General features: G+C 38.6%; 1 protein-coding gene across 10 annotated transcripts in view; it reads left to right on the forward strand.

The window, feature by feature from the left end:
* Positions 1-12,741, forward strand: part of LOC117367785 (protein O-mannosyl-transferase 1-like) — a 435,721-nt gene that overhangs the window by 330,454 nt on the left and 92,526 nt on the right. For 9 of the 10 annotated variants that reach the window (XR_004540848.1, XM_033960719.1, XM_033960718.1 and 6 more), the window contains one exon: positions 8,747-8,834. Coding sequence is in view for 9 of the 10 variants with exons in the window: in XM_033960719.1 (XP_033816610.1) it covers positions 8,747-8,834 (88 nt within the window). In the remaining variant the exon portion in view is untranslated. Of the gene's footprint in view, positions 1-8,746; positions 8,835-9,741; positions 11,568-12,741 lie in introns of those variants that run through there. The other variant, XM_033960721.1, reaches the window with a different exon arrangement.

The following is a 12,741-nucleotide window of genomic DNA, read 5'->3' on the forward strand; positions in this document are numbered from 1 at the left end:
TGTCACCCAATCCTATAGAACTCATCTTGCTCAGCAACCTGCGGTGTGGTATGCTATCGAATGCTTTACTGAAGTCCAGGTATACGATGTCCAGGGACTCCCCAACATCCAGTTTCCTCGTCACCCAGTCAAAGAAGCTGATCAGGTTGGATTGGCAGGATCTCCCTTTAGTAAATCCATGGTGACGGGGATCCCGTAGATTCTCCTCATTCAGGATCGTATCCAATTGGCGTTTGATTAAAGTTTCCATTAGTTTGCACACTACTGATGTGAGACTCGCCGGTCTGTAGTTTGTTGTCTCCATCTTGGAGCCTTTCTTGTGGAGTGGAATGACGTTAGCCGTCTTCCAGTCCAACGGGATGTTACCCGTATTAAGGGAGAGATTGAAGAGCGCGGATAGTGGTTCCGCCAAGACATCACACAACTCCTGGAACACCCTGGGGTATAGGTTGTCAGGCCCCATTACCTTGTTAATCTTAAGCTTTGACAGCTCGCTGTAGACACCACTGGGTGTAAACTCGAAATTACTAAACGGGTCATCTGCGTCAACCCTTGTCTGTAGCTGAGGGCCGAGTCCTGGCGCCTCATGGGTGAAGACTGAGCAGAAGTATTCATTTAACAGTTGGGCTTTTTCCGAGTCCGTTTCTACATAGTCTCCGTCTGGCTTCCTAAGATGTACTATCCTGCCTGAGTTCTTATTTCTGTCACTGATATACCTGAAGAAGGATTTATCTCCTTTCTGGATGTTCTTCGCTAGAGACTCCTCCATGCGGAATTTGGCCTCCCTAACTGCTGTTTTGACGGCTTTTGACTTGGCCAGATAGACTTCCCTAGAGTCCTGTTTCCCTGATTGTTTGTAAGAGATGAATGCTTTTTTCTTCTCCTTGATGAGGTCTGAAATCTCCGCAGAGAACCACTGTGGCTTATTGTTCCTTCGCCATTTACTTACTGATTTAACATAGCGGTTTGTTGCTTCTTGTATGGTGGCTTTCAAAGTCGACCACATTTCTTCCACGTTATCGGTTTCTGCTTGGCTTTGTAGCACCTTTAGGTAAAAAGCCATTGGTGCATCCTCTAGTTTCTAGATTCATGAAAGGTCTGTTAACATACTAAGCCACCTCTCAAGTCTCCTGAAGTTGCTTGGGATTTAAACTTTATACTTTCAATCCTAATGAAGCCTCCCTTTGAACCACTTGTGACTTCATCTCTCAAGCATCTCACTTGGAAAGTGATCTTCTTAATTTACATCATATCTGCATGCTGAGTCAGTGAACTTCAAGCGCTTGTTTTGTATCCACCTTACACAACATTCTACCATGATAGAGTTGTTCTTCATAGTCATCCTAAGTTCCTACCAAGGGTCACAGAATTTCATCTCAATCAATTGATTTTTTCAAGGCAAAATTCTCATCCTGGCAGATTTGATCTCCACACATTGAACTGTAAACGTGCTCTGACTTATTATTTGGATCGCACCAAACCTCACAGAACTTCCACTCAGCTGTTTCTTTCATTCAATCAAAACAGACTTGGCGCTCCTGTCATCAAGAGAACCATCTCCACATGGCTGACAGACTGCACCTTTCTTTGATATCTTGGACTGGACTGTCAGAGCAATAGCAACTTCGATAGCTCACCTACGTTCCACTCCCATCGAGGACATCTGTAAAACAGCCACTTGGTACTCAATCCATAAATTCACATCCCGCTAATGTTGGAGACTCATTCCAGACAGGATAATCAGTTCAGCCAAGCAGCTCTACAAAATTTATTCTCTACCTAAAAGCCAACTTACCCTCCAGTCCTCATAGTTTCAGTTAAAGAATCCCACATGTGAGAATATGCTGCTTGCTTGTCCTAGGATAAAGCACAGTTTCTTACAGCAGCTCAATATGGAACATGATCGTACTATCACAAATTTGCCATTTTCAACATGTTCCCACTTCAACTTGCCCAGTCTTAACGAATTGGAATTGACATTAAAATCCATTAATATTAAGAGCTCAAGTGCAGATTCTAATCCTCCATTTATTCTAAAAAAATATTTTGAAATTTTCGGTCCTTTCGTCCTAAAATTAATAAATGAAAGTCTAATACAAAGTATTATGCCTAAATCTTGGAAATCCTCTGTTATTCGCCCTATCATTAAAGATCATAAGATTAGTTCGGAAAAAGTTTCAAATTATAGGCCAATAGCTAATCTCCCTTTTATGGCAAAACTGACAGAAAAGATTGTGTTCAACCAAATTTCAGAATTTATTGAAAAAACCAATGTTCTTCATCCAAATCAAACAGGATTTCGACAATATCATAGCACAGAACATTCATTAATAGGAATGACTTCTTCAATACATTATTTCCTGGATCACCACCAATCAGTTTTATTAATATCTATAGACCTTTCTGCTGCCTTTGACACCATAGACCATCATATTTTATTAGACAGACTGCAATCAATTGGCATTACTGATCAAGTATTATTATGGTTCAAATCTTATTTTACAGATCGTACATCCACAGTTGCATTTAATAATTTAAATTCTGAAAGCTCACTATCTTCCCATGGTATTCCTCAAGGATCTATTTTGTCTCCATTACTTTTCAATATTTTTCTTGCACCTTTAATGACAGTCTGTCAATCTATAGGATTTCATGTTTATGCATATGCAGATGATATTCAACTTCTGCATCCTTTAGATCCCAATAAAGCATCAGACATCATATTAATTAATAATAAACTCGAACAAATCCATCAATGGCTAGATATAAATAGGTTGGCTCTTAACATTGAAAAAACAAAAACATTACTCTTTCCATGGAAAGAAACTCCTAAAATTAGTGCACCTATCACTATAAAAAATATTCCTTTACAATCAGTTAACAGTATTAAAATTCTAGGAGTTATATTTGACAGCAAATTAACCTTTCATGAGCATATAGGCAGTATTGTCAAAGCATCATTCTATAGACTCCGTCAAATTCGATCCCTGTCACAATATCTTTGTTCTAAATCATTAAATATTCTTACACATTCTTTAATAATTTCCAAAATCGATTATTGCAATGCCCTTTTTAAGGGAATTGCACAAAATGAAATAAGACGGTTACAAATAATACAAAATACTGCCATTAAACTAATAACAAAAAAGAAAAAATTTGATTACGTGACGCCACTTCTTAAGAACGCTCACTGGCTTCCAGTAACCCATAGAATAACATATAAAATATGTCTACTTACCTTTAAAGCAATGTTTTTTAAAACTCCTGCTTTTATCTATAAAACACTGATTCCCTATTCCACAAATAGAATATTGCGGTCTAACGAACAGCATTTATTGACAATTCCATCTCTTAAAATTATAAATACTAGAAGACAATTTATCTTTTCTGTTACTGCACCACAAATGTGGAATTCCTTGCCAATCTACCTAAGAAAAGAGCATGATATTGAAAAATTCAAGATTAATTTAAAAACGTTCCTTTTTAAAGACGCTTTTGATTAATAACTTATAATCTGGATCACAATAATTTAATAATTAAAAAAAAAAAAAAAAATTCCCACCTTATGTTTTTCACCAACCTTCTTTTATTATATTTTGTAGTTCTTATCCCCTTCTCCCTATACTCATGTTTTGTTAAATATGTATTTAGGATTTTTTTATTCTCTTTTAAATTAATTTTTAAGGTCATGTATAATTAATTGTCTTAATTTTTATTTTTTATATTGTAATATTAATTATTTCTATTTATATATATGTATGTTCATCGCTTTGAAAAAAAGACAAAGCGATTAATCAAAAATTTTAATAAACTTGAAACTTTAATAAACTTGTAACAGGTGTTATCCGAGGACAGCAGGCAGATATTCTCACAAACCTCCCATCTCTAGTTAGCTTCTTAGCTTTTTTACTGAACTGATGATCCCATGAGCTAATGTTGGGCTGGAAGGCATCGACATATGCGTGATACAGGCAGCCTTGAGACTTTAAAAAAAATTTTAAGTGACAATACACTTTTAACGCTGTCCGTACCAGGCTCCATGCGAGAATATCTGCCTGCTATCCTCGGATAGCACCTGTTACAGGTAAGTAACTGTGCTCTTTTTTCTTCTTATAGAGGCCAACTGAAACTACTTTTTTCAGTTTCAACTGAAACCGAAACTGCCACCAAAACTGTCTCAAAGTTCTTGACCCAAGCTAAAACTGTAGCCAAACCTCATCACCTGGTTTCTGCTAAGACCAAAAACTCACATTTGGTTGTCTGAATGTGAACCAGTGAGGGCCACTGGAATTGTCAGAGCTTTCAGTCTACACCCCTCTGTTAAACACTCAGTATTTAAGCCAGAATAAAATAATTTAAATAATGAAGGCCCATATAATACCTCCAAGCAAAATAGCCTCCACATACATGGACCACAGTTAATGAAAACTGAAAAAAAAAACATTGTGCTTTTTCAGTAGCTGACTTTGCACCAAACTTGGAGTGACAGCTGATGACATAACTACAGAGAGAGGTTAATTCACAAATTTACACACTTAAATTATTGCTATAATTTTGTATCAAAGCATTTGGAGCAGTCTATTCCCCATATAAACTATTGTGCAAGATTATAACTGTATTACTTGCAATCACAGTACAAAAAAAACCTGGCAAGTTAATTAAATTTGCTGATGATACAAAATTATTCAGATAGCAAGGGAATTGTGAAGAATTGCAAGGAAGACCTTATGAAACTGGGAGACTGGGCATCCAAATTACAGATGACATGTAATGTGAGGAAGTGCAAATTGATTCAAGTAGGAAAAGAGGAACCCAAACTATAGCTGCCTGATGTAATGTTCCACATTAGGAGTCACCACCCAGGAAAAGGATCTAGGTGTTATTGTTTTGATGTACAGCACTGCATATGTCTAGTGGCACTATAGAATTGATAAGTAGTAGTAGTAGTAGATACATTGAAACCCTCTGCTCAGTGTGCCGCAGTGGTTAAGAGAGCAAATAGAATGCTAAGAATTAGCAGCAAAGGAATGGAAAATAAAAATGAGATTATTATAATGTCTTGTATTGTTCCATGGTGCGATCAGACCTCGAATAGTGTGTGCAATTCTGGCCACTGCATCTGAAAAAGATATAGTGGAATTGGGAAAGGTTCAAAGAAGGGTGACGAAAATGATAAAAGGGGAAAAATCAGTTGGTCTCTTTGTTTGGGGTTTTTTCCATAGATGTTCTCCCTGTGAAGCTGGGTTATATTGCTTATACATATAACCCAACCCAGCTTCATGGGGAGAACATATTTAAACTCACCAGAAACTTTTCCATTCTATGGAAAAAAAAGAAACCAACTGATTTTCCCACCAAAATTTAAATTGGTGACCAACAGACTGCTCTGTTCCCAATCAGGTCAGTGGACCCTCTGTTTACAAAGACAAACTGCAGACCTCACAGCATACCCTGAAGAAAGCCACAGCATGATGGCTGAAACCTCAGTTTCTACCTGACAAGATGCAGCGAGACCTGGAAACCTGAAACAAGCATTTCTATTTTGTTTTGTTTTTCCCAGAGAAAGTGCATGTGTGTGTGTGTGTGTGGGGGGGGGGGGTATGTGATAGAGAGAAGTGTATGAGGGCATTTGATAGTGGTATGTATGTGGATATGTGATGGAGAGAGGTATATGAGTGTGTTCACGTGATAGAACTGTGGAAATGAGGAACTTGTGGGTGTGAGTATGTGATGTAGAGAAGTGTGGGAATGAAGGCACGTGATAGAAGTGTGTGGTGTTGGAACTTGTGGGTGTGGGTATGTGATAGAGATGTGTGTGTGAAGGTATGTGATATTGATGTGTATGAGTGTGTGCATGTGTTAGAACTGTGTGGTATTGAACTTGTGGGTGTGGTTATGTGATACAGAGAAGTGTGGGAGTGAGGGCATGTGATAGAAGTGTGTGGTGTTGGAACTTGTGGGTGTGGGTATGTGATAGAGGTGTGTGAGGATATGTGATATTGATGTGTGTGTGTGTGCATGTGTTAGAACTGTGTGATGTTCAATTTGTGGGCGTGGGTATATGGTGGGAGAATGAGTATGTGATAAATGTGTGGTGTTGAACTTGTGGGTGTTGGTATGTGATAGAGAGAAGTGTGTGTGTGGACATGTGATAGAATTGTGTGGTGTTGAACTTGTAGGTGCCGGTATTTGATGGAGTACTCTTAGCATGTGATAGAAGAGTGTGGGTGTGGGCATGTGATAGAAGTGTGTGTGTAGTGTTGGACCTGTGGGTCTGACAAAATAGATTCTCTTCCCCTCAAATTCACACATTTTCTTATGCGGACAATATCTTCCTACTTTGTGTAGCCATAGACTCTTTTGAGGCCACCCTACAATACCTAGTGAAGCTCATAGAGGACCTGAGCAAGTGGACACAAAAGAACTTCTTGAAACTTAATAAACAGAAGACCAAAGTTCTATGGTTTGGGGACTATAACTTGCTACCATGCACAGATCTAGTACTGGCCACTGGTGAGATCCTCAACATTGAAAAAACTTAAAAAATACTGGGCATTACTTGACTCCCAACTAACCTTTGAAGATCAGATAACTCCATGGTCAAAAAATTATTTTTCACCCTAAATCAACTGAGGATAATAAGATCCCTTTTAAGCCAGGCTAATTTTAGAACTGTTGCATAGGCTGTCTTGATCCTATACCTAAACTATTGTAATTCCTTGTACTGCGGTATCACTGAGAAAGAACACAAGAGATTGCAACTACTCCAGAATACCATGGCTAGATTAATTTTCAGAGTAGGCAAATTTGAGAGGGCTAGCCTAGAGAATGACATGGGGTCAAATTTGTCTGCATCCCTGCAGGAACTCAATTTCCCTGTCCCGTCCCTGCTAGTTTTGTCACTGTCCCTGCCCCTGCCCCATTCCTGTAAGCTCTGCCTTAACCACACAAGCCTCGAGCACTTATGACTTTAAAGTGTTTGAGGCTTGTGCAGATAAGGACAGAGTTTACAAGGATGGGACAGGAACAGCAACAAGATTAGAACTCAATGGAACAGGGAAAAATTTGTCCCTGTGTCATTCTCTAAGCTAGCCCACTGTTCGAAGAACTACAGTGGAAAAAAAAGGATTCTTTTCAAGATTACCTGCATGGTCTGTAAAAGCATGATCGCCTGCATGGTGAAAACTCTGGCAGACTAGTATCAGAAATCAAGATTCCTCATTCCTTCTATAATGCAAGAAAGATACAGCATCTTAAGCTGACCTTCCCTCATCATGTTCAAAGCAAAACACTGTTTGAGACTACCTTTGATTTCCTGGGCCCCAAAGTCTGGAATAGCCTATTCCTATACTTATGTCAGGTTCCCTCCTATTACAGTTTCAGGAGAATGTTAAAGACTTATCTTTTCTCCTTATAATGACTGATCGCTATCCAATATGCTCTCTAGAATCTACAGTATTTGTTTAATGTAATAACTGATCCCAAATCTTTTTGTAAGCTGCTATGATTCTTTGTTGAAAATTGTAGAATATAAGAAACTATATGGTATGGTATGGATTTGTGTCCTGTTCCATCCTTCATACCCAAGGTGGTCTTTCATATTAATAGGACCTTCTCTCTACCAGTTTTGAGAGAGGCGGGAGGGAACATAGAACAGAGACAGTTGCATTGTTTGGTTGTTGGTTAAATCTATATTGGTAGGACAGAAGGCAGTACTTCAGAGAAAGTAGTAAGTGCTTGGTAGCTGTTAAAGTTGGGCCTTATATTCTCTTTGTCTGTTCCAGTTGTATTCTAATTCCTCTGAGATATTAACAAAAAGAAATGCTATCATAAATAAGGATGTTGGTTAAGAAGAGATTCTGTTTTATCATTGAGTATTTCTTCTGGCTTTGGTACAAAAATGCTAACTAGTTAGGGAGTTACACAGGTACATTCTGAAGTCAGTGGTTCTCAGTCTCCATCTGTTTGTAGGAGTACATAACCCAAGCATCTGGACTGGTCTGGAAGGACTAAAGGTAAGAAAATTAGCAGGTAAGACCTACTTTCACTTTCTGCCTTTTTTAGTTTTAAATACAGGTTTTGGATATTTCTAAAATTGTTCTTTCACATTGAAAGTGTAGAATATGTTGTGTAGATCGGTGAAATAGTCCTACTTAGTGCATTTTTAACTTTTTATCTATTTTTATAACTTTTTTTATTTGTTAAGCAGACCAACAGCCACTAATATAATCACAGCAAAAGGGATTCCCAGCCAGCATAATTCATACATAACTGCCTGCCCATTGTTCACAAGCTACGTATGTTTAAAAGTAACAAATATTCTTATTGACTTGGATGTGTTATTATGGGGTCTGTTTCCTGATACGTAGATGTGTGCATGGGTAAATGATGTTGGTGGATTAAGCAAGACCAGTAATATATAGATGGATAGGGGGAGGCACTGGGGCATAATTGACATTTAGTTTTTGTTGGATTTATTTGTATCACTTTTTGTGGCTTCTTGGAACGTTTTACTGTATTCTGAAGATATATCAGTTATTGTTAATGTATGTTACACTTATGTTGATTTAATAAAAAGTTAAAATAAAAAAATGGAACAAATTCCTAATTTCGAGGCACTTTCTTTCCTAATTCTGTACCAATTTCCAGAGTCTTTCATCTGTAAACTCTGCTCCCTTCTCTATGACTGCTAGGCTTTAATTGCTATCTTGTGAATGAATTCTGAATGCATCCTTTACATTTTAAGGCCCAGCTCTGCCAGTCCCAGTGGGAAGCCACCTGGACCTGGACCAGCAACAAATATGGGTTCTATGCAGGGGCACTACAATCAACAGGTATAAGAAAGAGCATGTCTTTATAATTGTTTTTCAAAAACAAATTCTAAAGAAAAGTAGCCTTTCCATATTCAGGTGGAACAGTAGTGCATTGTCTCTCTCAGTGGGAGCAGTAGTTCATTCTGTGTCGAATCTGAAAGTCTAGGAAGAGTTCCTTTAAAACAGGAATTGTTAACCTGGAGGAGCAGCTGTACAGACAGAAGAACCCCTTTCCTAAACTGACTCAGTCTCCCTCTCTGTGCCACCCTTTGAAAGCTGGAATTATATTAAATCTTTATATCAGTCAAGTCATCTTTAGCAGTGAAAACAATATCAGTCTCATCTGATTTCATGCTTTCATCTTGTGTAGTCCAATTTCCAAAACCTTAAGATATTCTAAATGAAAAGATTAAAACCCACTTCAGTATTTGGAAAACTAAATTATTTCTGCAGAATCGGTAACTTTGCTGCACCAAGAACCTGTACTATAAGAAGATAAAAGGTAAGAACAATCTTTATCATCCTGCCTAGGATATATAGTATTCAGCAGGAAATAGGCCAAATGTCTTGCTAGATAAATGGTGCTAACTTATTATATACAAACTTTAAAACATATGTGGATTGCTAGCCTGGTTTATATAGGAGGAGCTCCTTGCTCATTTTGGACTGCGCTTTCCCCATAGACACAAAATAGGAGAAAATGGTTTAGTACATCTGGCCTCTAATGGGGAAGATTTGTAGGTGTGCAGGTTACTGAAAGTGTTAGCCCTAGAAAGCAGAGAGATCTGGGATGAAGAGGATGGAAGTTTTCAGGTGTGATGGAAGTTTTCAGGTGTGATGGTGGTTTTCAGTGTCTGTGCAGCTCTGGATCACCTCTTCAACTAATCACTTTGATATTTTTTTTCTTGTCCAAAATCTTGAAAACAAGGTAAAACCACGAGGAGATGATGGTAAACCCAGCTTAGGAGCTACCAAACAGCAAGAGTCTGTATCTGCGAACCAAATGAAGCCAACATGCACTGGAACAATCAAACCACAGGGAGTGAAGATAGAGGAGGGCAAGGCTTAGATGCATCACCCAAAATTCACCTCTATCTCCTCCAAGGTCTTCCTTATTCAGATAGACACAACTTCCCCACTATAGTCTGCATATTGCCCTATCTGTGCCCCCAGTTCCTTTTGTCAGCCTGTAAATTCAATAGTTAAGAAAGCACTACACCTGAATCCCTTTTACATTTGGAGTCAAAATGGATTCAAGCATGTGATGTGTGTACCTATCAAGGTTTCACACATTGCTTCGTTGGAATTGCTGTCACCTACTGTTCAGGATGTACATGTTGCTGTCCAAGTCCACATCGGTTAAATCTTAAGACCAAGTTACTGATGCATCAGAGACCCCATCACAGAAGACTTTAGAATATATTTGATGGCACTGCAATGCTGGAGATCTGCCACAAACTGCTTCAAAAAGCATTTTATGTACTGCAGATGCTGCTATGAATGGATTTGGACTGTGCTTTAATGCATTGTGGCCCTGAGATCATTCTGCAGATGGCTTTGGATGACTCTTCAGGCTTACTGTGAACCCAGCACTTGGACAATGCTAAGTGATCTCCAAAAACACTCCTACTAGAAAGCAGCTACTGAAATGACATGGGACCAGTTTCACATAATAGCAAACTCTGTTAGTGAATGACATCAACCTTTTGGTTATGCAGTTCCTTCTTCCTAACATGCACTTAGTCTGGAAAGAGGCCTTCCTTGTCCAACTTTCACAGCCACAGAAAGATATTATATTGAAGTTGTTCTTTTTTTCCCTTGTTTTAAAGCTATCTATAGCTAGTGGCTGTGACATGTTTTTGTTTTAACCTTTTAATATTCTCCTTTCTCAACTTTAAACACTTCACCAAGCTAGAAGAAGTTAATTAGAATTCTCTGAAGTGTGAAAAGTCTGTAAGACCTCACCCCACCAACTATATTAATTTTATGTTTGGTTTTAACTACATTAAGAATGAAGGAACTTGAAAAGAAAGAGCCTCATTTATTTCTTGTTAACCTGATAGACAATCCAAGAAGACTTGAGACATTCTGAACTCTATAATTCAGTCACAAGTTGAAATGCATAATGTGTTTTGGAGAGATTGTGTAAGAGCAGTAGAAGCTAGCATCCGTCTTTAGTCCTGCAGCATGTTATGTAGCTTGTGAATGCTGGCAGAGTCATCTTGAATGTGTCATCACCAGTACCATGAATCTGGTTTTGCAGAATGTAAAATATAAGAGAAATGGAAATCATGACATTGCAAAAAGAAAGAAACAATTTTAAACTTCCAGCCACAATTAATGCATGAGTGATAATATAAGCCAATGGGGCCTTTTATTTTAGAAAGAGGTTCTACACAATATCTTTGTGCCCTCATTACTGTTTTGTTTTATTGTTTTATACAAAACCAAATTTCCTTGTCCCTTCCAAAATCAGAGTGTGATTTAATATTGCTATGAGTGTTTAATAAATGGCCCTAGAGCAGAGAGGATCCCATGATAAGTTGACAAATCTTAAAACAATAAAGGTGTTTCTCTGGAAATGTTTTTCTTATAAAACAGTAGTGCATAATGAATTGCATTTGTGCACTCATTTTCCCACTGTTCTTTTATTATTACTGATCTGGGACACATGTTCATTAGTTTGAACTTTCCATGTTTCAGAGCATGTACATTGCTGGCCTGCACTACAAACCTCTAGCGCAGCTTGATAAAAGGGGGAGGGGGTAAGTTAGATAATATATTGGGGGGAGGGGGACATAGGAAATTTATTTCCCTACCCATTTTCATGCAGCATGTAAATGAGAAAAACAGAATGGGCATCAGATGAAAACTGGTTTTATTTTCTTTTGCTGTTCTTATCTTGGACAAGCAGGCAACATATTCTTACATGTGGGTGACAGCTATGGAGTCCAATATGGACAGTGCTAAAGTGTACCATCACTTTAAACTTGTTAAGAAGCTTCAAGACTGCCCATACCGTGCACGCGCGAGAGCCTTCCTACCTGACGTTGGCTCATAGTTCCTCAATTTTTCTTTTTCCACAGAACGAAGAAGTTGTGTTTTGGACTCTGTTCATGTCACATTGCCTTCCCAACATATTTTAGCCCTTCGGCTCATTTTTTAAAATTTAGTTTCTTTCTTCAGTTAAGCTTTTTCTTACAAAGAATACATGTTTGTGGGGGTTTTTCCCCCTTCAGGCCTTCTCTTTTTTGGTGTTTTTCTCACTGGTTTTTGTTTTGAGGTGCAACCTTTGAGTTTTTCGATTTAGCCACTTAAATTTTTCTTCATATGTTGAGACTTTCTGCCCGGTTCTAAAAGTGCACACTTTGCCAAAGGCCCATCTCCATTACTGACCCACATAGCTAGCACATTCAGTGTCTGTGCCCGGAGCATCAAGTAGATACTTATATCCACTGTTCTACGCTGCAAAAGCACTCTCTTAAGGCTCGGCACATTCAGCAGGAGAAGTTATTTGGACCGATCATGGCCTCCGGAGACAAATCGATGCCATTGATACTGGCATCGATGCCTCCTTTGACACTGGGCATCATTCCTGCATCTGGTAAACCTGCTAAAAAGCTGTCCTCTTCTCCACCAGCATCGTAGGCATCTTCAGCATCAAGTCCCTCGATGTATACCAAACGCCGACACTATCATCAATCTCCTTCTTTGCAGGCTCTCTCTCCTATAGGGTGTGTTTGCTCATCAAGGTCATCCACCCCTTGACACTCTGCAGCACCAATGGTATTGGCTGTTGAACCAACGGTACTGGTGCAGGCCATCTAGGACCAACTGAAGGAGTTCTTTTGGAGGGAGCTCAGTGACCTGTTTAATCTATATACAGCACAAGTGCTTACATTGATCTCCTTGGTACCACCCAGCCTGA

The sequence above is a fragment of the Geotrypetes seraphini genome, chromosome 10 (genome assembly GCF_902459505.1).
Source record: "Geotrypetes seraphini chromosome 10, aGeoSer1.1, whole genome shotgun sequence".
NCBI classification, from domain to species: Eukaryota; Metazoa; Chordata; class Amphibia; order Gymnophiona; family Dermophiidae; genus Geotrypetes; species Geotrypetes seraphini.